Genomic DNA, 22,014 nt, shown 5'->3' with positions numbered 1-22,014 from the left:
CCAGGAATTACCCCGTGGGCAGGGCGATCAAACTGATTGATTAATTGCTTATTGAAGTGTTTCAAAGATAGATGTTTGGGGGCGCTTAGGCTTAGAAAGGGCTGGTAGGCCCGGCGGCTTGCTGTAACCGCTGTAGCGTTCCAAGATACTTAGCGAAGGAAACCTGGTACGTGTGAGGATACCCAGTGAGTCGGCCACGTTCTGCCACCAAGCACCCGGATTTTGTGCTATGGTAAAGTATTCGGTTTGCGACGTGTAATGGCAGACACATCTTACAAGAAAATAACCCCACGTTACAGGCCATTATTTACTAGCAGAGAAAAAGAAAGATCAGCAACAACGAACCCGCGCAAGTCATGGCCCAGGCTTGTGATCAACACCTTGGAGAAGCTTATCTCCCGTCTCGAGTCAGGATGAAAGATCTCTGCAGCTCTCAAGAGAGCCTCGCACTGCCTCGTGCGTCCATGATGATGTCACCAGTGCTGTTGCGAGAAGTCGAAATGGGTGCAATTCCTGGAAAGAACGAGTATGTGAGAGAGCGCGCTTTCTCCACTGTCACATTTTTCACTCTCCGGCATCTAGCTCTAGCACGATCGATACCCGAAGTATGAACCGATGACAATGGGAATAGCTGGGTCGAAATTCCTGGAAAGTTTGAGTGAAAGTTGCATCAAAATGAGCCTCACTGACAATGGCCGCATATCGTTGCCCCAAGAAGCCTCCAATAGCCGTCAAGTCGTCTCGATGTAGGGATCGGCGTTTGCCCCAAGGGGTCATTTGACCTCCAACAAATACCTTCTCGCTCCTTCTTTCGCCCACGATCTTCCCATTTACGAATCGTACTTTGCTTTTGCTCATCTTTGACACCAACGTCTCTCAGCAAGGGTCTACTGGCCGTATCAGCAACCATGTCTTCACATTATATCAGTCATTGTGACAGCGGCATACAACCGCCAACTTAGTCTACAAGTCACCAGTTCAGGGGCAGAATGAGCGATTCCGATCGTCAAAAGTGTCAATACCCTGAATATCGTTGCCAACTCATCACTCACAGGTCACTTGACAATTTCTTGCAGGGTCGGGTGAAAAGCCTCAGGTCCAGGTTTGCCTTGCTTGGAGGGCGGCTTCGCCTCGCTTGTTCGGACCTCCGGTCCACCCAGAGCACTCGCCCCCCATCTTTTGTTTGACAAGGCGCTTGTGTGTTGGACAATACTTACGAGATACGTCCGACTGGTGATATACACTCAGGCTGAGTCCTCCTCGAAGAAGCAGGATTCACTCCGGGCGGCCTTGCTTGTCCCTGCTGATGTGTCCGCTTTCCTTGGGCGCATTATTGGCCAAGTTCTCGCATATGCAACCACTCAAATGCAGTGCTGACCAGGCTGATCTCAATCGGCGCACAAATAACAGCTTGTCTGATGGGAGGTGCATTGTAGACTTCAAGATATCCCAGCATGAATGATGGACTTGATTCCCAGCGTCTGCTTATGCACACCGTACTCTCAGGCTGTGGAAGTCCTGGTCACTTCTAGATCGGATTCATAGTTGCTGAGACATTCCTCGAGATTTGACTCTGAGCAATCTCACGACAGTCAAACAACCCACCTCCCACCGCTTAAGGCATCGAGATCTATGTTTGACTTCAGATCACAAGGTGGTGTATCGAGTTTGGACCAGTGACTGAGCGCGCATCGCGCTTTGACATGGCGTTATGTCTACAAGGTACCCCGGACTTCCCTCAGGATATGCTTGGCACAGAATGAATTGTTCGCCACAGCTGAGAGCAGTATACGTTGTGCGTGCGAGTCATCGGCGTGTATCTCTGTCTGTTGAATTGTCCAGTGTTTGAGCCGGCGTCGACGCAAGGCCAACTTTGATGGTATAGGCACAAGGCTGAACGGCAATAGGAGTATTCAAAACAGGCGGTTCACGTGACCATGAGGCTTCCTTGGCGCCGACTCTCTTGCCGCAACTTCAGTCGTAGAACAACAACCAGTGTACTTACTCATCTACGCTCATCGCACCAGGAATCAGGGGCTTTAAACGTGCCTGGAACGCTTCTCTGACCTGTGACTTATCTTGAATTACTTTTTGAGAGACATCTTCGCCAAAGCATGGCCTCGATCATGCCAAACCCGACTACTAATGATGCTATGAGTCAACCTGACCCATCGCCACCACAGATTTCAGCTTCTTCAACTTCAGGTGGTGCAAAGACTCAAACCAGAGTTTGCCGATTCTATAATACTTCCAGAGGTAAGTCTCCACGTCAAAGGTCGGATTGCAATTCTGCACTGCCGCCTATGTATGCATGTTGCCCATACCAGGTACCATACGAGTGTCCAAATCTCAGGCATTTCCAAGCACGATGCTGTCAATGGTGGATGACCTCCGAGAACATGCGGTCTATCAGCCGAATGCTAACCTTTCATTGCCCGAATGTAGGCTGTCGTGCTGGAACACAATGCCCTTTCCACCATGTTGAACCCAAAGAAGGATCCAAGTCTACCAAAGTGCAACATGAGGGTGAACTACCTAAAGCCTCAACCACGTCTTCTGCCGCGGAGGACTTGCATCTTCCCCAACGGCCAAAGCCCACTGGCTCAAGACCACCTCCCCGTCAAAAGCCAGTATCACAGCTACAACAAACTGATCCACGCGAATTTCAAATCGGACAGCTCATGAGGAGATATTCACCCACACGCAAAGATGCCGAAAACGATACACTCCTAGCTCTTACCATGACTCCATCGGACCCAGACTTTCCCTTTGAGCTCGAAGGGCTCCATTGCACCTTGACAATTCCTAATTCATGGCCTCAGGAAGGCAAACCCTCCTTACGAGTCACCAACACTGAGATGCCCCGGGGTTATCAGATCAATGTTGAAAAGGGATATGATACTCTGCTGGCGCAATCTCCGCGTAAAACGCTGTTGGCCTTGATGAACGATTTGGACAGAAACCTCGAAAGATTTTTGACTTCGGAAAAGGCTCAGACTATCAAAATCATGGCGAATGTCGAAAAGAAAGAGAAACCTTCTCAAGCTATACCAGAAGTGGTGCCATTTATTGCACAAATACCTGTTGCGCGCGCTCCACCCGCCCCATCCTGGACTGCGCAGCAAAAGGCCGACGCTCAAACGAAGAGGCAATCAGAAATCCGGCAACTCGAAGCTCGTATGGGTCGACTGCCAAACTTCTCCAAAAATGCTGATGCAACTTTCTTCAATATTCCGGTACAGATTCCAAAGCCTGGTAGATTGCCTGCGGATCTGCAGCCACTCAAAGAGGTTGCTATGAGGGTGCCCAAGCTGTATAACTTGGAGCCCTGCACAGTTCAACTGAAAGGGATAAGTGGTTCGGAGACGGAAAACGTTCAGTTCTCATTCGAGAAACATGCTCGCGAAAACCCGAATCTGACACTCATGGCACATATCAACCACTTGATCCAGAATATACATGTCATGGTGTTGGAAGGGCCCGAAAAATCAGCACCCCCGCCACCACCCTTGGCGGTCCCTCGGTCCAACTTCGAGCAAGCTATCATAGCCGGTGCAGATGAAGTTGGAAAAGAGGAGGGTATGGTTTTGGACGAAGAACGTCCTCACGTCAGGCTGGTATCTCGCCCACCTGAATGGGATCAACATGATGATTCGGACGGATCGTCAGAGACATCATACGACTCAGACGACTACACAGAGTCGGAGAGTGAGGATGAAGAGAATGAGACCAACGACGGTGGTGGTGCCGCCCTACCTGCCACGTCAGCCCCAGCTGACAAGGGCATTCATCTCTCCTTCCCGGACCTAGAATTGTATAATATCGAACTCTTGACGCTCACCTCACTGTCTATCTCAGTCAAGTGCCTTCGGTGCAAAACACCACTTGACATCCACAACATCAAAGCAAGCAACCAGGCTCAATCGACCGTGAGCACCCGTACAGAATCTTGTCCCAAGTGCACCACGCCCTTCACGGTGTCCTTTGCGCCGGAGCACATGCACGCCAACTCATCCCGCGCGGGTACCGTCGATATCACTGGCTGCACCATCACCGACCTTCTGCCCAGCGTCTTCCAGCCCACCTGCTCGTCATGCTCGGCGACCTTCCCAGTCCCGCCGGGCATGATATCGGTGCGCAGTGACAAGCCAATTCAAGTCTGCCGCTCATGCCATGCCAAAATGAGCTTCACAATCCCCGAGGTGAAATTTCTACGAGTATCGCACCACGCTGCTGCTCTTCCTCTACGTCGTCCCAAGAAGGAGAACCTTGGTATCTCGGCCGGCACGCCCTTACCAAATAAAGGCACCTGTCAGCACTATAGGCACAGTTATCGATGGTTCCGTTTCGGATGCTGCGGGAGAGTATATCCGTGCGATCGGTGTCACGATGCCGCGGAGTCCCACATTAACGAGCATGCTGACCGCATGGTCTGTGGGTGGTGCAGTCGCGAGCAACGATTTCGGTCGGAGGACTGTGCGCTTTGTGGGAGGAGTGTGATGCGGCGGCGCAGAGCGACCGGCGGGTTTTGGGAGGGCGGTCAAGGTACGCGGGAGAAGAGGTTAATGAGCAGGAAGGACAAGCATAAGTACAAGCGTCCTCCGGGAAGTGCGGTGGGGAAGAAGGCGGACGGGAAGTGAGTGACCGCAAGTAAACTCTCACATTGTCTGCCTGCTGCAGCCAATCCATTAGGCTTCGTACAGCTGGGTTCAAAAGCTCATACTGGCATTCCTCAGATCGTAGGGTCGGCACGTCGTAGGAGCGATAGGTCCATCGCTAATCACCCACCACCGGATTCGCTTTACTCTTTCCCTATGACAAGTTCGATATGTCCTTTGCAGTCTCATCCTGCATCTCCGCTGTACCTGTCCGTCTGCCGTATGTGAGATTCTTGATAGGACCTGATCTGCCATGCAGTCACCCGTTGTCACCATGGGGGGATCTCCTGAATGAGCAAGTCCCCATCCTTCCCCCTTCTACCTGCACTCCATCAGTGCAAACATGCACCCTGGCTACATGCCGCAAGGACGCTTCCAGTTTCACTTCACTGGCTCCTTTGCAAGAGTGTTAAGTGCTAAGTATCAAACACACAGGAAACCGTCAACAATCACACAGCCGGTGTAGTGCAGTGGTCAGCACGTTTCGTTGGGGGCAAACCAGAACGCGGTTTAGATAAGAGCTGAAAGGCTTGGGTCTATTCTGTGAATATGGCAGCTGACGACCGAAGAAACCTCAGTTCAAATCCGAGCACCGGCATTATCTTCTTTTGCTGTCCTTCAAAGAGCTTTTCTTTTTGTCATGGCTCTTGCTCCTCGTCGTTGGTCGTAGTATTATGCTCGTCGAGGCTGGGCGAGGCTGACACTCCTTAATGGACCGGGATATTGCCGGAGTTTCATTAGATAGCATGAACTTGCTGGGTCGAACAACACCATGCAATTCATATCGAAGCAGGGCGAAAGAAAGCAAGCGATTTTCTTGTTTTTGGATGTGTTTGATTGCTATCTAAGCTGCCACGCAGCTGTGCGACCTCTCGCAACGTGCATAAAACTCATGCTTCTTTCGTTGCGTCGCCTTGTCTCCTTTTCTCTCATCTCCAGGAAAACCAACCCAACCGAGACACCCCATTCCCCTAAAGGCTCTGTGGAAGCTGCACATCCAAGTCGTGCGTGAGGTCAAAATGGCGCCTCATCGACGACTTGTTCTTGATGCCCTTGTGGTGAGCCTCCTTGTGGGCCGGGCAGAGCAAGCAACGCCACGGAAACTCCGCTCCGGGCATATGGTTCCACTGTCTGTTTCCCGGGCCGGCAGTGGCAGCGTTGGAGGGGCCAGGAGCGACGGACGAACTGGCTGTGCCAGCATCATTGTCGTCGTCGTCCTCGGTCGCCCAGTCCTCCTCCTCCGCCGCACTGCCTCCCTCGCCCTCCATGTCCACATCGTTGTCGTTGTCGTCATCTGAGTCCGAGGACTCCTCGCCCGAAGCGCCGTCTTCCAGGACCTTCAATGCCCACATGACATTGGTGAGATGGGCCCAAGCCTTATCGGCATCGGCGGTGGTCTGAGCCTCTGCTCCCTTGCCGGCCGCCCGGCGGAAACTCTCCAAGAGAGCGGCGCGATTGTCCTCCTCCGAGGCGACCGTCCTCACCTCGGTGTTGATGATTGTTTGAGGAGCGACAACGACAACACCAGGCCGAGCCAGCCCCGCATCTCTTAACCGCAGCTGCGCCGTCCACATCGAACCGTAGAGGTCGTTGTCTAGGGTGAGCGACGAGACAAGCAACTCGTAGTTGCATTCTTGGATCTGGTTGATACCAGAGGAGTTTTCAATCGCAGACGTCAATATCTTCTCGAACATTTCGTGGCGGATGTATGGCTCAAGGCCCGCGTATTGTTTAGCTCTAACGATGACTTGAGCAAGGCCCGCCCAGTAGGCATCGCGGACGCTTCGGAGTGAGACGGCTTGGCTCAGTCTCACCTCGTCTAACGCGGTGCTGACGCCATGGCGAACTGCGGCAACGAGGCTATTGTAGTCGGACATTTCGAAGTCACGAACGAGGACGCCTTGGGCGTTGGTGAATAGTCTCCCGTGGAGGTCCAAACAGGCTGAGTAATGCGTTTGCGAGTAGTCTGGAACCTCGAAAGCAATGCACTTGGTATGGTCGTCGAGGAAGATGCGGATGAGGAGAAGGTCATTGTCGAAACTGTGAAAAATGACAGTCGAATCTCCATAACGGTAATCCAGACCGCCTTGCTGCTGCTGTTGTGCGTCCATGTTGGGTGCGGCAGACTGATCCTCTTGGCGAAGTGAAGATGCTGGACGTGCGGAAGCCATGTGGTCGTGGGAGACGCGGTGGTCTCAAGAGTGGTGCTTCACAAGTGGATCAACAACAATGAGAGTGAGCAGTCAGGAATCGCCAGTCTTCCAAGCTGGTGAGTAACTAGTTGGTGTCTTTTCTTTCGAGCAAGGAAAGGTCGTTGAAACTGCCTGTCAATCCTGTGTCAAGACAAGGAAGGCGACTTCAGGTGAGCTGGAGTTGCGCCGCCGCGATCGAATTTGAGATCTGTCAGTCTGTTGCTTGAGGAGCAAGAGTTGCGAGGCGATCAGATACGCCGTGGTCCCAGAGACTCCTTCCAGAGTGACCTGGGGTCTTAAGAAGAGAAGAAAGGCTCGTCGTGGTCTTGTACAAGCATTTGCGGACGAACTTTGGATGGTGGTGTTGGCGGGTATGAAAGTAAACAAAGACGGTGAGGTTCAGAGAGTGGTGAAAAGATTTTCTCGTCACCGAGGCGGAGCGTTGATACATAGCGGCGGTGATGTACAGAGAACCGTTGAGCCAGGAAGTTGCGTTGACAGCGCTGAGGAGCGGAAGAGTGCTATAACAGATTTGTCCAGCGAATCGCGAGTGTCTCAACGGCGACGGAGTAGACACACGCATTCCGCACAGGCCTGTCGTTCCTTGAACAGTTGAACAATACCGCGATGGACGTCCGACAAGCTACATATCGACAAAGAGATGCAGCGTCCATGCAGGGCCAAAAGGGGGCTGTTCAGCCTCGCGACACATGTCTACGGGCATGCGAGAACTGAGACGACCAATGAAAGACGACATGCCAACATCTGCTGGTATCGAACAAAGAGACCGTTGGTTAGTCCACCCGGTATTTCCTGTGAGTAAGCAATGCGCGCTTGTTGTTATTGTTGATGCTAAGAGAAGCCACTCCGGTGGTATACTCAGAGTGACGCATTCAGGTAGCCGGACTGTTCGATCGAATCCTTCACGAGACTCTGGACTGATAAGACAGAGTATCACCCCGGCCCGTAATCTGACAAGAGTCTAGTTGTCCATCCGAGACGTCCATGGGACGCTTGCTAGTATGAGCTCCAACCCAGCAGCAGCTCATCTGGCATGGTCTCAGTGGTTTGGATGCGTCTGATCTTGGGGCTGTAAGAAACGATCGGCTCGACAGCCGAGGAAACATCGGATCCTACCAGCCACGCCACCTGACCCAGACGTCGACGATCTTGTTGGGCGTCTGCGTGCTTGAATCCACAACGAGGTACCACCCAAACATTGCAAGTGTGATGCAAGCATGGTTGGGCCACAAGCGCAGCTTCTGTCCATATGTCAATGGAAGCTCACGATCCGACTGCTTGTTCTCGAAGCCTAGAATGCCATGTTCTTGACTGATCCGACTAACAATGATACGGTCTCCTTTGCCGATTTGGTATCCTTTTGGCATGTTCCAGGGACTGACGACGGCCCATCCTGGGTAATCTTTGCAGGGTTCTCGAGCTAAAGCAAGTCCTCCTGCCGAGATAAGAGCTTCTGGCTGTTCGGTGCGCGTGGGGTATATGGAGCAAACCTCGGCAATGACAGATGCAGCAATGAGATCGTGAGGATCAGAGGAAAGGTGACGACTACTAGCAGCTACCTGCTGTATGTCGAATATCGGATAAACTCCAGCATGAATCTCGAGCTCAAGGTTTGATCTTGTCAGCTCCAACGTGTCTTTCAGAGCAGTTGCGGAGCTGGTTGAACTTGATATCGATGGCAGTAAGTTCTGAAGTGACAGCGCGGTAGGTGATGCACCAACAGACACGACCAGCGGCGACTGATGCTTCGATTTGAAGTGTCGAGAAGCTTCGCGGCAGACATCAATCTCTGTCTTGAGCATATCCATCGCATGATCAGGTGAGGAACCACCATAGCTGAGACTGTTGTGCGAATAAAACCCAAAGAGACGGAGGTAGCCTTCTTCCTCGGCACCGGCGATTTGCTCAATGAGTGCCTTCATCTCTGGCGATCCGGGACCGAGTCCTGCTCGGTGATAGCCCGAGTCAGTTTTTATGAAAACAGACGCGGCAAATCCAGCGATCTGTCGGAAAGCCTTCAATGACTCGAGCTGTCCTGGATTATCAATCATTGTCGTGATGGATCCGTCACCTAGCTCACGCCCTACAGCGGCCAGTCGATGAACGTGGGAAGGACCCAAAGGCACGCCATAGAGGACATTGACCTTAGCATTGCGTTGTTTGTAGTCCGAGAGTAAAGGGACCAATTGCTCGGCTTCGATTACCGTGGACACGATCAACCGCACGTCTTTGCACTCATTGCCGACTTGGAGTCTGGTGATCTCTAAGGTCTTATGAGTCTTGACATGAGCACGAAAACTGACGTCGAGTTGCTCCACGGCATCAAGCATGGCCTGGCAATTCGCTTTCACTTTTGCCACGTCAATGACTGCTGCAGGCACAGGAACGTCGTGGAGGGATTGACCCTGGTACGACTGGATTAAGTCATCCCTCGGCGAGAGGGGGAACTCTGCAGGAGACATGGCTATCGTAACCTCGAACGACTCTCTGGGTCGTTGTCTGCCCTTGTCTATTGATGTCGCAGCTAATATATCTGGTTTGTAGGGCGAAGTCGTCGATGAGTCAATGAAACGTTGCTTTGGAAAGAGCTTTCCAGATATCCACCGGCATCATCCCGCCAGAGATCAGCTGTGGAAGTTGCTACGGTACCTTAGGTGATCCTAGGCCGCCGGCTACCGCTCCGGAAGGGCCCAACTTTAAGCAGACACGAGGGCCAGAGAGTTTGAGACGAAGGTTTTTCTCAAACAATGCGATTTCTTGTCGTGCCAGAAGCTCCGCTGGATGGAAGCATATCGGGGTGGGAATTCTTTTGAGAAGAAACCCCCCCCAAGGTGATGATGCCTACAGTTGTTGTGAGATACAGCACAGTCCTAAAACAGACGGGCACAGCATGCCTGTACTGTGATAACTCTTGAGTGCTTCAAGACGCCCCCAAAGAATTTGATTTGAATGACATTTTCGGGGATATTCACGGTGCCACCAAATCCACGGGGTGTTTCACCATACGCCCATTCTCCAATCCCATTCCCGGCTGTCTCCGTTAGAGCTTCCCCTAAGTTAGCTCTTTGATAGACGAGCTCCCCACGCCCGTCGTGCTACTCCCTATGGCTAGCTTGCACTTCTGCCACCATGTTGCCTGCAGAAGTCCTGAAACGATGCTAAACAGATCGACGGACTCTCCATAGGCTCCAATCATGGAGCCCGTCCACGAGGTGATTCCGTAAAGTCAACGGACTTGCAGTGTGCTTACCATTCATTTCACGCTTCTCACCAACAGATTGCGTTGCCCACCTCGCTTGACCGTGGTCGTTGACTTTGCAGGGTACCACAAAGACAATCTGTAGCGCGAGCACAACATCAATCCCTGGCAACTATTCTGCTGGCTTACTGTCACTGAGCGTGGATTCTTCTCACCTCACTTCTTCATTTTCTTTTCACAGTTTCTCCTGAGTTCAGGCACCCAGCTAATGTCCGGAGTACATTGCACCGACTGCAGTCCATGACTGATACGCGTATCACGCTCATACACCCTTCTCTTTGCAAAATTCACGGACTTTGGCCCCAATCGCACGAAGGTCCTGCGGTGTATAGGGCGCTCAGAACCGGTAGCACACACCACCGACTCGTTCCCCTATACTCTCTGGTCTTTCGCGAACGAGTTTCCATAGGGAAGAAATACGTGGACACACAGGTTTGAGTAAGAGGTGGAAGCCCACACGGAGTGACAAGATATCCAGTGGATGGAATATGCTCCAAACATGAACGTGAAACCGGGCTACACGTGCTGTGTTGTGACGAAGTCTACTAGATTTGCCAGACCACTTCTGCATCGCACGCGGTAACATGTCTGAGAAAAGTAGGCATGGAACTCCGACGCTCGTACGGCCGCCGAATCATCCTGTGCCGCAGCTTCAGAAGCCGTTCGAGGAATCAATGCTGGAGTCCATCAATGACCAAGCAGACCAAGATGTACCGCTAGATGCCATGACAAGAAGGACCATACTTCTTGACTCGCCAACCTACCAGCGCGTCATTGCAGGAAGATGGAAGCAAAAGTCTGGAGAGAAATATCATCCGTTATGGAAGCTAGTGGCTCAGATGTCCTTTGGAATGCATCTCTTAGCAGAGAACATGGCAGTTTCCGAAGAGGAGGTCATGCGCATATTGCAATCCCACGTCGACGACATTGACGGCTTCCTGGAGCGAACAACGGAGGATTTCGATTCGGCCCAGAGCGACATTCATGAACGAACGCGTTGTCTCAAGCTGCCGCTCGCACACGGCGATGTCTTCGATCACATGTTGGAGGACCGCGCCTTCCGGGCATCTATTCTGGAAGGCAATGAAAAGATCGACCATGTCATCAGCCGGACCAAGCGGTCAGCCAAGGACGCCCTGAATGATGTTCAGAAGGGTTTTGATGCAACAAATGTCCTAGAGAAATATCTGTCTAAACTCAACTCAACCTGGAAGAGGCGCTCGTCTGAACACGAAGCTGTGCTTGTTGCTATGCTGGGGAATGTGGAAGGGTGGCGCCGAGCTTTCCTGGAACTACACTTGCAGGGCAACAAGCTGGCGGGATCGCTCAAGAAGCTCTCTGAGGTTGTCGCAGAAATGCAAGACAGGGCGGCTGCTGTGAGCAGAAATATTGTGGCCAAGGCTCAAAAAACAAAGCATATCAGCTCACAACAAGGCGGCCGCGGTACGTCCCGAACAACTTCCATCAATGATCAGAAGCCCCTTCCCGTTGAACCGGGACGGCGCCATCCCACAAAGAATGCATCGCGCAGCACTCATGTTGCAGGCTCAACGAGCCGCCCAGACACTGGACACAGGTCAGGCCGCCCAATCGCGTCGCACGCGCCATCTTCATACCATCGGTCGCTCCACTCCTCTGCTTCGAAGAAAGATCCTGGAGCCGAACCAAGCGGACAATCGCTTTCACTGGAGGCGAAGGCTCTTGAAGAATCGCGTGCCAGTCAAAATACACAACATCTTCCCAAAATTGGCGGTCTGCTCATTCAATCTGCAGGCGACGCACCCATAGAACTGCCTGCAGATGTGCCAGAAGACTTACTGCGGCAAGCTCCAGTCTCAACCATGAACCGACTAAGTTTGACTCTTGGTCTGAAAGCAAAGGACAATGGGGATCACCGGATCTCCAGCATTTATTTTCCTCGAGCGTTGGGCGACCTTTTAAAGTCGCCGGAAATGTCAGATCTTCTGTCGACGCCTCAATCGAACAATATCAAGGGTACCCAGATACGTGCGGTCGCGTCGCCTGTAGTTATATCTGCAAAGCAAACAGACTACTTTACTTCACACGAGAAGAGCCCTTCGATTGGCGTTGCCACGCCTAGTACCAGTAGCCGCCGGCGGACGAACTCGACCAAGACGTCCACTGTCAACAGCAAATCATCCGGGCGCTCTTTCATGGTAGGGTCGGCCGCCGGGACGAGGCGTTCATCTGGTCCAAACGTGGCGTTCACTTCTCACCGTTCGGTGATGGCGATGGCGTCTCCGCCTGCGGAACTTCCTGCTTCCGGACGAGAGGAGCAATCGTCCTCAAAGTCAAGAAAGACCTCCCGGCCTTCGAGTTTGGGGGAGCCAGGGCCGGAGTTGACAGACGGTGCCACTACGCGATCAGCCTCTGTGTCAGACCCAATGATGCTGGTTGACACATCCATCATCACTATCTCCCATGATCCAGCCCCCTTTGCAGAAGAGAAGCCCGAGGCAGCAGAGGAGCAACAGGTTCCTGAAAGTCCGGAGGACGTTGACGAACGCCAGGGCCACGACACTGCCGTGGCAGACGTAGCAAGGATTCCGAAGTCCGAAAGAGGCACGGCTATTGAGACCGATTATCCCAAGACTGAGGTAGCTAATGCCAAAGAAGACGACCTGGGTCAGCTTGTCAGCCCCAACGAGGACGCAGCAGATCCGCAGATCCAATACGTAGCCGAATTGGAAGCGGCTGTTCCGGCCCCGTTGAGACCTGTCCGTAAAGACCATGGTCCTGCAGAGTTGGAAGCACCACAGCAAACGTTCAATCTGCCACCGAGACCGACAGCCGAGCCAAAGAGTGCTGAGGAGGTTGTCCACCGGGCCAAGACACAGCAACCGGAAGACTTCTTCAAGTTGCCTACCGAGGTCACGATTAAACCAGGTTTGAAACCAATGGACTTTAGCGACTCGAGTGGTGAAGAACCAATACGACCTTTGAGATTGAAGCTTGCGAAGAAAGATGGCAAACTCGTGCCTGTGCAGATTAATGGATCCAGAGGATCGAATGAGTCTGGCGGCTCTGAATCAAAGTCGCGGATAGATGTCGTGGCAGATATCATCGAGACAATGTCTCACACACCACCAGGCTCGCCGGTTCATGAGAGGTCTCTCTCCTCAACTTCGTCCAATTCGGCGCAACGATGGTCACGTCGGTCCTCGCGCCTGGGACCTCCCGAACAAGCACCAGCGCCTCCTGGCCCATCGGGACGACCTATGGTCAGTCCCGATTTTGCGGCTGCAGGCGAATTCCAGGGCGAACGTAAGCACAAGACGAGAAGCAGCAACGCAAGCAAGAGTAGCTGGAAGGCTTTCTTCCTCCACGGCGCCTCCAAATCTATGCAACGTCCTGATCTGCCTGCTGCACCTTTGGCTGGGCAGTCCAGTCTGCGACCATCGAGCTCGGAGAAGGACATGATGACGACGTCCGGGAAAGATGTGCTCTGGTTCAAAGGAGAAAATGACAAGAGTGTCAACGTCTCGTCTGCCTGAATTCGACCTTCCTCTTTGGGATGCTGTTGTTTAGCACGGCGTGATTATGGGTTTGAGATTTCACGTCAGCGATATGTCAATTTAGCAGTGCAGTCAGCTTATAACGGCTCTTTGTAATGCGAAATTTAAAGAAGCCCATCATTTCCATCGAGTCCTGCCGTGTACAGGCACGGATAGATTCCGTTGTTTGTGGTGCGTGAGACCACACCAGTCAGATCGATTTCGGCCTCGGTGAGCGTCAAGATCAATACCAAGACGTCAATAGGTAGACAGCCCACAACAATTGGTTCTAAGGGGTGTGAAGTCAATTCTGTGCCACGTTGGTCTCCCGGCTCCTGAAAGCTGGAGCACCGTGAACGATGCGGGCATTTTTGAATTTCCAATTGCCTTGTGCTGCCATAGATTGCCTTGCAGCTGACTTACCATAGCTGTACGATCATTTGTATCGCTGTGTATGGTTGGACGGCTGGCAAGGCAGATTGTTTGGTGGGGGTGGTTCATGATGGGCGTACTAAGTATTGCTTAGCAGCGAGTGCAGGTTGCAGTGAGTGGTCAGTGGGCGCAGTCTATCATGTACTGTACAGTAATATTCGAGGAGCACCACAGTTGTTAGAGTTGAGCATTCGTGATCTGCTGGACAGTGCTAAGGTAGTCAGGCCATGCGCCCAAAGCGGGGTGGCCAGTGGTGGGTGCTCTGGGCACTGGGCAGAGTAAAGAAAAAACACGGTGCGCAGTGATTTGCTTCTCTTGATTGGGCACGCTGTGACCCTATCTATGATCGCTCTGGACTATGGCCTTTCTAGTGCATCATCTCCACAATCCATACTGTGTATGTTGTAGCCAGGCAATGCTCGAGCCATCCTCACTTTGCCTTCATTTGCAGCATCTCAGAGGCTAGTTGACTCTAGCTTGTGATCTGGCTTTTCCATCTTGCACCTCTGGCTCTGACTTCATCGTCGACGGCATCTCACTATCCTCAGTCGCGACATCGTCTCGGGTCCTTCGGTCGCGCGGCCGACATCCTCTGGGTACACGAACAATCTCACACCACCGACGCCTGTTCACATCGAACGATCCAGTCAACGAACGGCAATGTATAGCGACTTACCCAGCCTCGGTGCCTAAAACCCATGTACATTTGACGAGTTATCGAATTCATCCCGCCGCTCCGCTTGGTTGTTCTATGCGTTGGGGCAACACAGCAATAGCACCCGCCGCTGCGACACGGTGGACTCGGCCTAAGGTGTGCGGATTAGCATGGTAATTGTAATACAAGGCGCAAGACGCGAGAACACGAACACAGTGCGGGACCATGAGTTGAAGAGCGCGTACGAAAGTGGACATATTGTCAGAAGATATACAGCAGTGCTGCAGCAAGGGAAAGGTAGGCATCATGTCCACCACATTTAGTCCGTCGTCCTGAGTGGTAGTGGTTTGCACTGTGTCTGATTGATCCTGCCCATGTTAATGAACGAGGCATCTGCCAACGCTGAGTGCTCGCGTCGTCGTTTGGCACAATCAATGGGCTTGAATATAAACAGGACCCCGGGCCCTGGGCTCACAGACATGGTTGCTCACCGGAGACATTCAGGGAACGCACGACGCATTGATTGAGCGATTGCTGACATTCGTTTTGCAGTCCGAAATCACCGATCTCCCTCGATCCAGATCCCCCATCGGGCTGCGTAACGCAGTCTCTCAAGCCACGTCCCAAGTCGCCTGGTACTTTATTCAAGATGGGTTTATTTGGCAGTAGCAATGGCACCAGTGCCTCTCGAAAACAGCCGGCTGCTCAGCAACCAAATGCCGCTGATATCGCTCCTTGGATGAATACGTCCCCGGACGATGATGACGACGAGATAGCGCCATGGGAGCGCGACCCGCAAGCACACCTCGCAGGCAACCGGCCGGTCAATCAGTCACATCCCAACGATCCTGTTGGCCGTGACATGCAGGGCTTAGAGCCTGCGAGGACGAACCTGTCAGAATACTTTGATTATGCGGGAGGAGATGCCCGTCGGCCATCCACAGCAAGTGCCATGACCGTCAGTAGTGTGGGCTCGCGTGGCAGCTTTTCCAATGGACGATACCATAAGAGCTTGAAAGGGTTCTTCGGAGACGACCCGTCAGACTCACGTAAAGGATCAACGGGAAATCTGCAGGAGCCAGGGTCTTCGTCAGAGAAATCGGCCGCGCGGAGCAATTCTATACAGACGCAGAATAATGTCGAGGACCGACCTAAGACTCCGGGACCACCTCCTTCCAGTGACGTGACGCCTTGGGCTTACCAAAATTTCGAAGACGTTTCCAATTTTGGGTCGGCGCCCATACGGCAGGAGCAACGTGCAGAGACTCTCGCGCCTGGGAGTTCGACACTGTCATCTGGTCGACGGGGGCTCCTTCACCGGCATACGAGAAGTAAAGAAGACCCTCCCAAAGGCCCAACACCTCCTTCCTCTGTCCCTGTCAGACCTGCCACCAGTCGAGAGAACTCATCCGGTAATTTGAGCTACTTCCGCAGCACGCCTCAGACCAGTACACCCATGAGCTCCTCGACAGCACTGACGCGCAACGCGAGCCCGGCCCCTATGTCTCGCAAAGAGGCGTCCTCACATCCAGAAAAGAGGTCAATTTTCTCGAAACTCAAGCCGCGCCACAAAGAGAAACAGGCGCCCCCACCAGAGCCGGCTCGCACGACCGCTGAGCCCACAAGAATACCGGAAGAACAGAACAGGTTGAGAGCACTGTCAACAAAACCATCAATTTCCGACATTGCCGACAACAAGAGAGGTCGAGAAACGAGCATTGCATCAGTGGACAGCGCTTCTACGATTAAAGCGTCTGATCCTTCTCCCAAGCTTGATCGCTCGTACACAGGCTCATCGAAATCTAGCAGGTTCACACGTCATGGCCGACATCGAGTACCTAGCCTACCAAGCGAGACGCCCGAGAAGACGCGATCACCAAATCAACAGGCACCAACGCAAGCGGGCGTGTTTAGTCTAGACACCAACTTCGATGACATGTCAGATATCATCTCCAGACCGCAACAGCCGAGGACGCCCGGCGAGACTGGGGTATGGATGGGCAAGGCTGCCGCCACGCCGGCTGCCGAGATATCTGCTCCAGTATGGGATGCGCCTGACAGTTGGGCGGTCAAAGGACAAGAGGACGAAGTCCTAGACAATTTACCGGAGGCCAACGAAGACGGTCTTCCAGCCATACAGGAAGAAGACGGCGTGTCCTACTTTATGCGCGTTTTCAGGTCAGATGGTACATTTGCAACTCTGTCCATGTCCATCAATGCCACTGTTGGGGAGGTATTGGCATCTCTGGTAAAGAAGTCCGTGCTTCACGATTCGGTAGACAACTATCATCTGTTGATGCGCAAGCACCAGCTGTCCAGGCAGCTGGGTGTTGCGGAGCGACCCGTGGCAATGCAGAAAAAGCTTCTGCAGCTTGCAGGCTACACAGAACGAGATCGTATGGAGGACGTGGGACGAGAAGACAACAGCTACCTCATACGGTTTACGTTCACCCACGAAAAGCAAACAGGTTTCGGAAGTGGTCTTGACAATGATCCTACATTCAGCAAGATGCAAAAGTTCAGCCATGTTGACCTCCAAGCAAAGTCCTTGGTAACCATTCCCATCATCCTCTATACCAAAGCTGCCGAGATCATCTCTATCAACTTATCCCGCAACCTGGCTTTGAAAGTGCCGAAGGATTTTATCACGGCATGTATCAATCTGCGGGAAATCAAGTTCACCGGCAACGAGGCCTGGAGGCTTCCCCCAAGTTTGGCATGGGCAAGCCGTTTGACTGTGCTTGATGTTTCTAACAATCGGCTGGAACAAATAGACCACGCTGAATTGCATAGGCTGATGGCACTTGTGAGCCTCAAGCTCGCAAACAACCGACTGTCTCAATTACCGCATTCTTTCGCTCACTTCCGCCAGCTTCGCAGTCTCAACCTGTCCTCCAACAACTTCACCTACTTCCCAGAGCATATCTGCAACCTCAAATCCTTGGTTGACCTTGACATAAGCTTCAATAAGCTCTCGTCCTTGCCTGGAATCTCTCGCCTGACGACCCTGGAGCGTTTGTGGGTAACAAACAACGACTTGAAAGGCGGTTTCAAAGAAAGCTTTGCAGGCTTGGTCAACCTCAAAGAGATTGATGCGCGATTCAACGGCATCACCAGTATTGATAATCTTACGAAACTTCCTAATCTTGAGCAACTCTTGGTTGGGCACAACAACATTACGACGTTCAAAGGCTCATTTCCTAAGCTTCGTGTACTGGTTCTTGATCATTGCCCAGTCACTTCATTTGAACTCGACCAACCAGTCCTGACGTTGACGAGCCTTAATATTGCTTCGGCCAAACTTGTTGAGTTCAAGGAGATCATGTTTAATTTCATGCCAAACCTGCAAAAACTGAACCTGGACAAGAATCATCTCTCGACCATGTCACCACAAATCGGACGGTTATCCAAACTGGAATTTCTAAGCATGGCCAAAAATCCCTTGAACGTTGTCCCGCCATCCATTGGAAGCCTCTTGGAACTCAAGTTCTTGAACCTCAGAGAGTGCAACGTGAAGAGCTTACCAGCCGAGATCTGGTACTGCCGAAGATTGGAAACACTCAACGTTTCCTCTAATGTTCTGGAAACGTTCCCTAAGCAGAATGCCGGCCCGCCTCCAAACGATCCTAGCCAGACTTCAGCCACGACCCCAGGTTTGTCCAACTCGCCAAGCTTTGAAGACTTGGGCAAACTTGAAGACTTCCAAGCTCGACGTCCTAGTCAAGCTTCAGCGGGGATGATGAGCATTGGAAGTTCACCGGGTAGTATGCGGAAAAATTCGGTTGCTTCAATCCAACCCTACCGAAAACAGTCTACAATATCAAGGACGAATACAGAGTACTCTATGAGCACCGCAACACGGAAGGATTCCAATCTGTCGCAAGCACGACTTCAGAACACATTTGCTGGGTCACTTCGATATCTGTACCTTGCTGACAATCGAATTGAAGACGATGTGTTCCGTGAGCTAGCGCTCCTGCCAGAACTCCGGGTCCTCAACTTATCCTACAACGAGCTGGACGATTTCCCTCAAGGCGTCCTACGGCGTTGGCCACAATTAAGTGAGCTCTATGTCTCTGGTAATCAGCTCACCTCCCTGCCATCGGATGACTTGGAGGAAAGCAGTAACCTCAGGGTGCTACATCTGAATGCAAATCGTTTTCAGGTGCTGCCTGCTGAGCTTTGCAATGTCCACAAATTGTCCACACTGGATGTTGGGAGCAACTCACTTAAATACAATGTCTCAAACTGGCCATATGACTGGAATTGGAATCGAAACACAAACCTCAAATATCTCAATTTCTCTGCCAACAAACGTTTGGAGATCAAGCCTGCCGCCCATCAAAACCAGACACAATTCAATGCGATGAATCGCACTAACGATGCAACTGATCTCACGAGTTTCAACACATTAAAATACCTTCGGATCTTGGGTCTCATGGACGTGACATTGCTGACGAACACAATACCGGACGACAATGAAGATCGTCGTGTGCGAACATCTGCCTCGTTGGTAGGAACATTGCTGTATGGTATGGCAGACACGTTGGGTAAGAACGAACATCTGTCGATACTGGATCTTCTCAAACCGAATTTCAGAGGCCATGATGGCGAGATCCTAATAGGGATGTTTGATGGTCAAACTATGTCGAGTAGTGGCTCCAGGGTTGCAAAATACCTGCACGAGAACTTCTCTGCTGTCTTTTATGAGGAGTGCAAGAAGGCCGAAGCAGGGAACGACACGCCTATCGACGCGCTTAGAAGGACTTTCCTGGCAATTAACAAAGACATGGCGAATTTTGCTAGCAGCGGCTATGACACCAAAGAACACAGAATGATCAATGGACACCGAGGCTCCTCGGTAGCCAACACTCTTGGGCCGGATGACTTGAACTCGGGCGCTGTTGCTGCGGTCTTGTACATTGTTGGTCAAGAACTACATGTGGCCAACGTCGGTGACCTTGAGGCGATATTGATCCAGTCCAACGGTCAACACCGTCAGCTCACAAGAAAACACGACCCAGCAGAACCGAGTGAGCGTGAAAGAATCCGCGAAGCGGGTGGGTATGTCTCGCGCCAGGGTAAATTGAATGAGGTTCTGGAGGTTAGTCGGGCGTTTGGCTATTACAATCACATGCCATCGATCATCGCTGCGCCTCACACTTTCACCTGCGTAGTGAACGACTCTGATGAGCTGATTGTGATGGCAAGCAAGGAGTTCTGGGACTATGTCACAGTGGATGTGGCGGTCGATGCAGCCCGTGCCGAGAAGAACGATTTGATGCTTGCGGCACAGAAGTTGAGAGACCTTGCAATGGCCTTCGGCGCCCGGGACAAGATCATGGTGATGGTTCTAGGTATCTCCGAGCTAAGAAAGAGAAGCAATCATCGGTTCCGTGGCACAAGCCTTAGTATGGCAAAGGAGCTTAGGCTTGATGAAGGGGCCATATTCCCCAGCTCACGCAAGGCTCGACGGAAAGGTGAGACTCTTGTCGGTGATTCTCGACTCGCCAGACTCGAAGAACCGGAAGCTCCCGTTGGAGAAGTGGCAATTGTTTTCACAGATATCAAGAACTCGACCGCATTGTGGGAGATTCTGCCTGTTCCCATGAGATCCGCAATCATGATGCACAACGAGCTTATGCGACGACAACTTCGGATCATTGGCGGTTACGAAGTGAAAACCGAAGGTGACGCTTTCATGGTGTCCTTCCCAACCGTCACGTCGGCACTGCTCTGGTGTTTCAGCTGTCAAAGCCATCTTTTGGAGTTGCCTTGGCCGCAAGAGATTCTGGAAACGGTTCATTGCCAGGAGAAGTTCGATGCCGACCAGAATCTCATCTATCGCGGACTTTCAGTGCGGATGGGTATTCATTGGGGCCAACCAGTGTGCGACCTCGACCCGATTACGCGAAGAATGGATTATTTCGGACCCATGGTGAACAAGGCTGCCCGGGTATCTGCAGTGGCAGATGGTGGACAGATCGCCGTCAGCAGCGACTTCATTGCAGAGGTCCAGAGGACTCTCGAAACGTGTGCGGAGGACGACCGACGCGACTCTGCGGGCTCCGACGAGACTGTGAACGATGATCCACTATTCTCTCAGATTCGTCGGGAGCTTCGTCAGTTGAGCAGTCAGGGGTTTGAGGTCAAAGACCTCGGAGAGACCAAGTTAAAAGGTCTTGAAAATCCTGAGTACTTGTACTTGATGTACCCGCACTCTTTGGCGGGTCGACTATCGGTTCCTCCCGGCGCCGACACAAAGGTTCAATTGGGTACCACTGCTCCGGCGGCAAGCGAGGACAAAACACAACCTGGAACGTTGAGCAAAGACAGTCAACTGAAAGATCTGCAGCTCGATCAAGTTTGGATACTTTGGGATGTTGCTCTGAGGTTGGAGATGCTGTGCAGTTGTCTCGAAGCTCCACAACAAGCGATTGGTCTTCATAAGCCAGAACTGAGTCTGCTTACGAGGATGAAGGAGAAAGGTGGTGTGCAAAGCGATGGCTTCATGATGAATCTGCTTGAACACCAAGTTACAAGAGTAGAGGTAAGTGCTAATACCTGCGTGCTACAGATTGTCTTGCTAATATGTCAACTCCAGGCTTGCGCAACCACTTTGCAACTTCGCCATATGCTACAGCCTCTCAAGCAGGGCGTTGCACTCGTCGACCAGGCCAGGCCTATTGCCGAAGTCTTGAAAGAGATATCTACAGCTCTTACAGAGGCCAGAGCAGCCCAGGCCGGGTTTGAGACACCTGATACCGCTGACGGGACAGAGTCGGAGTAACATTCTTGCCTGCTTCGCTTGAGCTTGCTTGAGGACTCCCTGGCTTCTTCAACAATCCCGAAGATAATGACGTGGTGTAAAAGGAGGATAGGTAAGACCGATCGGTCTTATAATGGGCATGAACATTGTGTCCAACGGATTTACTTACGAACAGGGTTACTTTGGTACTATTCATATGAATATCTAGGTTGGCGTGGAACAGTGCCGGACTTGGAAACGTCAGCGACGCCGTTATGAACAACTGGGACGGTTTTGGAGCGATTTTGCAGCCCATATTTTGAAAAAGAAATTATGCACATAGTTTACCAAGGGATGTCTCTTATGAAGGAGGAGGAATAGGTCTTACTGGGCACTTGCAAATATGGTACAGCAGCTTTGGGATGGATTCTACCTTGATATGTGACGGTTTTACAGGACGATGGTCTAGCTTTTGACCATTGGGCATCTTGGACATAAGTTAACTGAATGATATGGACAGTGAGTACCATTTGC

The 22,014-nt window shown here is 52.0% G+C and overlaps 5 protein-coding genes and 1 non-coding gene across 6 annotated transcripts; 4 read left to right on the top strand and 2 right to left on the bottom strand.

Moving 5' to 3' along the window:
* Positions 1-2,417: 2,417 nt before the first annotated feature.
* EDD37DRAFT_565295 (uncharacterized protein) lies at positions 2,418-4,640 on the top strand (the record flags this gene model as incomplete). Its single annotated transcript, XM_062814051.1, has 1 exon — positions 2,418-4,640. One exon carries the CDS (start codon positions 2,418-2,420, stop codon positions 4,638-4,640), a length of 2,223 nt encoding a protein of 740 aa, XP_062669545.1.
* Positions 4,641-5,114: 474 nt separating this feature from the next.
* On the top strand, positions 5,115-5,256 carry EDD37DRAFT_t13. The gene has a single exon. It is a non-coding gene; the product is annotated as a tRNA-Pro (tRNA).
* A 183-nt stretch (positions 5,257-5,439) lies between these two features.
* EDD37DRAFT_432052 (uncharacterized protein) lies at positions 5,440-6,945 on the bottom strand. The gene has a single exon (XM_062812688.1). It carries the CDS (start codon positions 6,827-6,829, stop codon positions 5,630-5,632), a length of 1,200 nt encoding a protein of 399 aa, XP_062669544.1. The 5' UTR covers positions 6,830-6,945; the 3' UTR covers positions 5,440-5,629.
* A 763-nt stretch (positions 6,946-7,708) lies between these two features.
* Positions 7,709-9,799, bottom strand: EDD37DRAFT_432054 (putative serine dehydratase domain-containing protein). Its single transcript, XM_062812689.1, has one exon. The coding sequence runs from the start codon at positions 9,331-9,333 to the stop codon at positions 7,984-7,986; it is 1,350 nt and encodes a 449-aa protein (XP_062669543.1). The 5' UTR covers positions 9,334-9,799; the 3' UTR covers positions 7,709-7,983.
* Positions 9,800-10,714: 915 nt separating this feature from the next.
* EDD37DRAFT_650750 (uncharacterized protein) lies at positions 10,715-13,645 on the top strand (the record flags this gene model as incomplete). Its single annotated transcript, XM_062818283.1, has 1 exon — positions 10,715-13,645. The coding sequence occupies one exon, from the start codon at positions 10,715-10,717 to the stop codon at positions 13,643-13,645; it is 2,931 nt and encodes a 976-aa protein (XP_062669542.1).
* A 1,736-nt stretch (positions 13,646-15,381) lies between these two features.
* On the top strand, positions 15,382-21,522 carry EDD37DRAFT_650749 (adenylate cyclase; the record flags this gene model as incomplete). The annotated part of the gene is made up of 2 exons (XM_062818282.1): positions 15,382-21,282; positions 21,337-21,522. The coding sequence occupies 2 exons, from the start codon at positions 15,382-15,384 to the stop codon at positions 21,520-21,522; spliced, it is 6,087 nt and encodes a 2,028-aa protein (XP_062669541.1).
* Positions 21,523-22,014: the final 492 nt, after the last annotated feature.

This window comes from Exophiala viscosa (assembly GCF_022695815.1).
Source record: "Exophiala viscosa unplaced genomic scaffold EDD37scaffold_6, whole genome shotgun sequence".
Lineage (NCBI taxonomy): Eukaryota > Fungi > Ascomycota > Eurotiomycetes > Chaetothyriales > Herpotrichiellaceae > Exophiala > Exophiala viscosa.
Note: the sequence above shows the minus strand (reverse complement) of the source record. Positions and strands in the feature narration are given on the sequence as shown.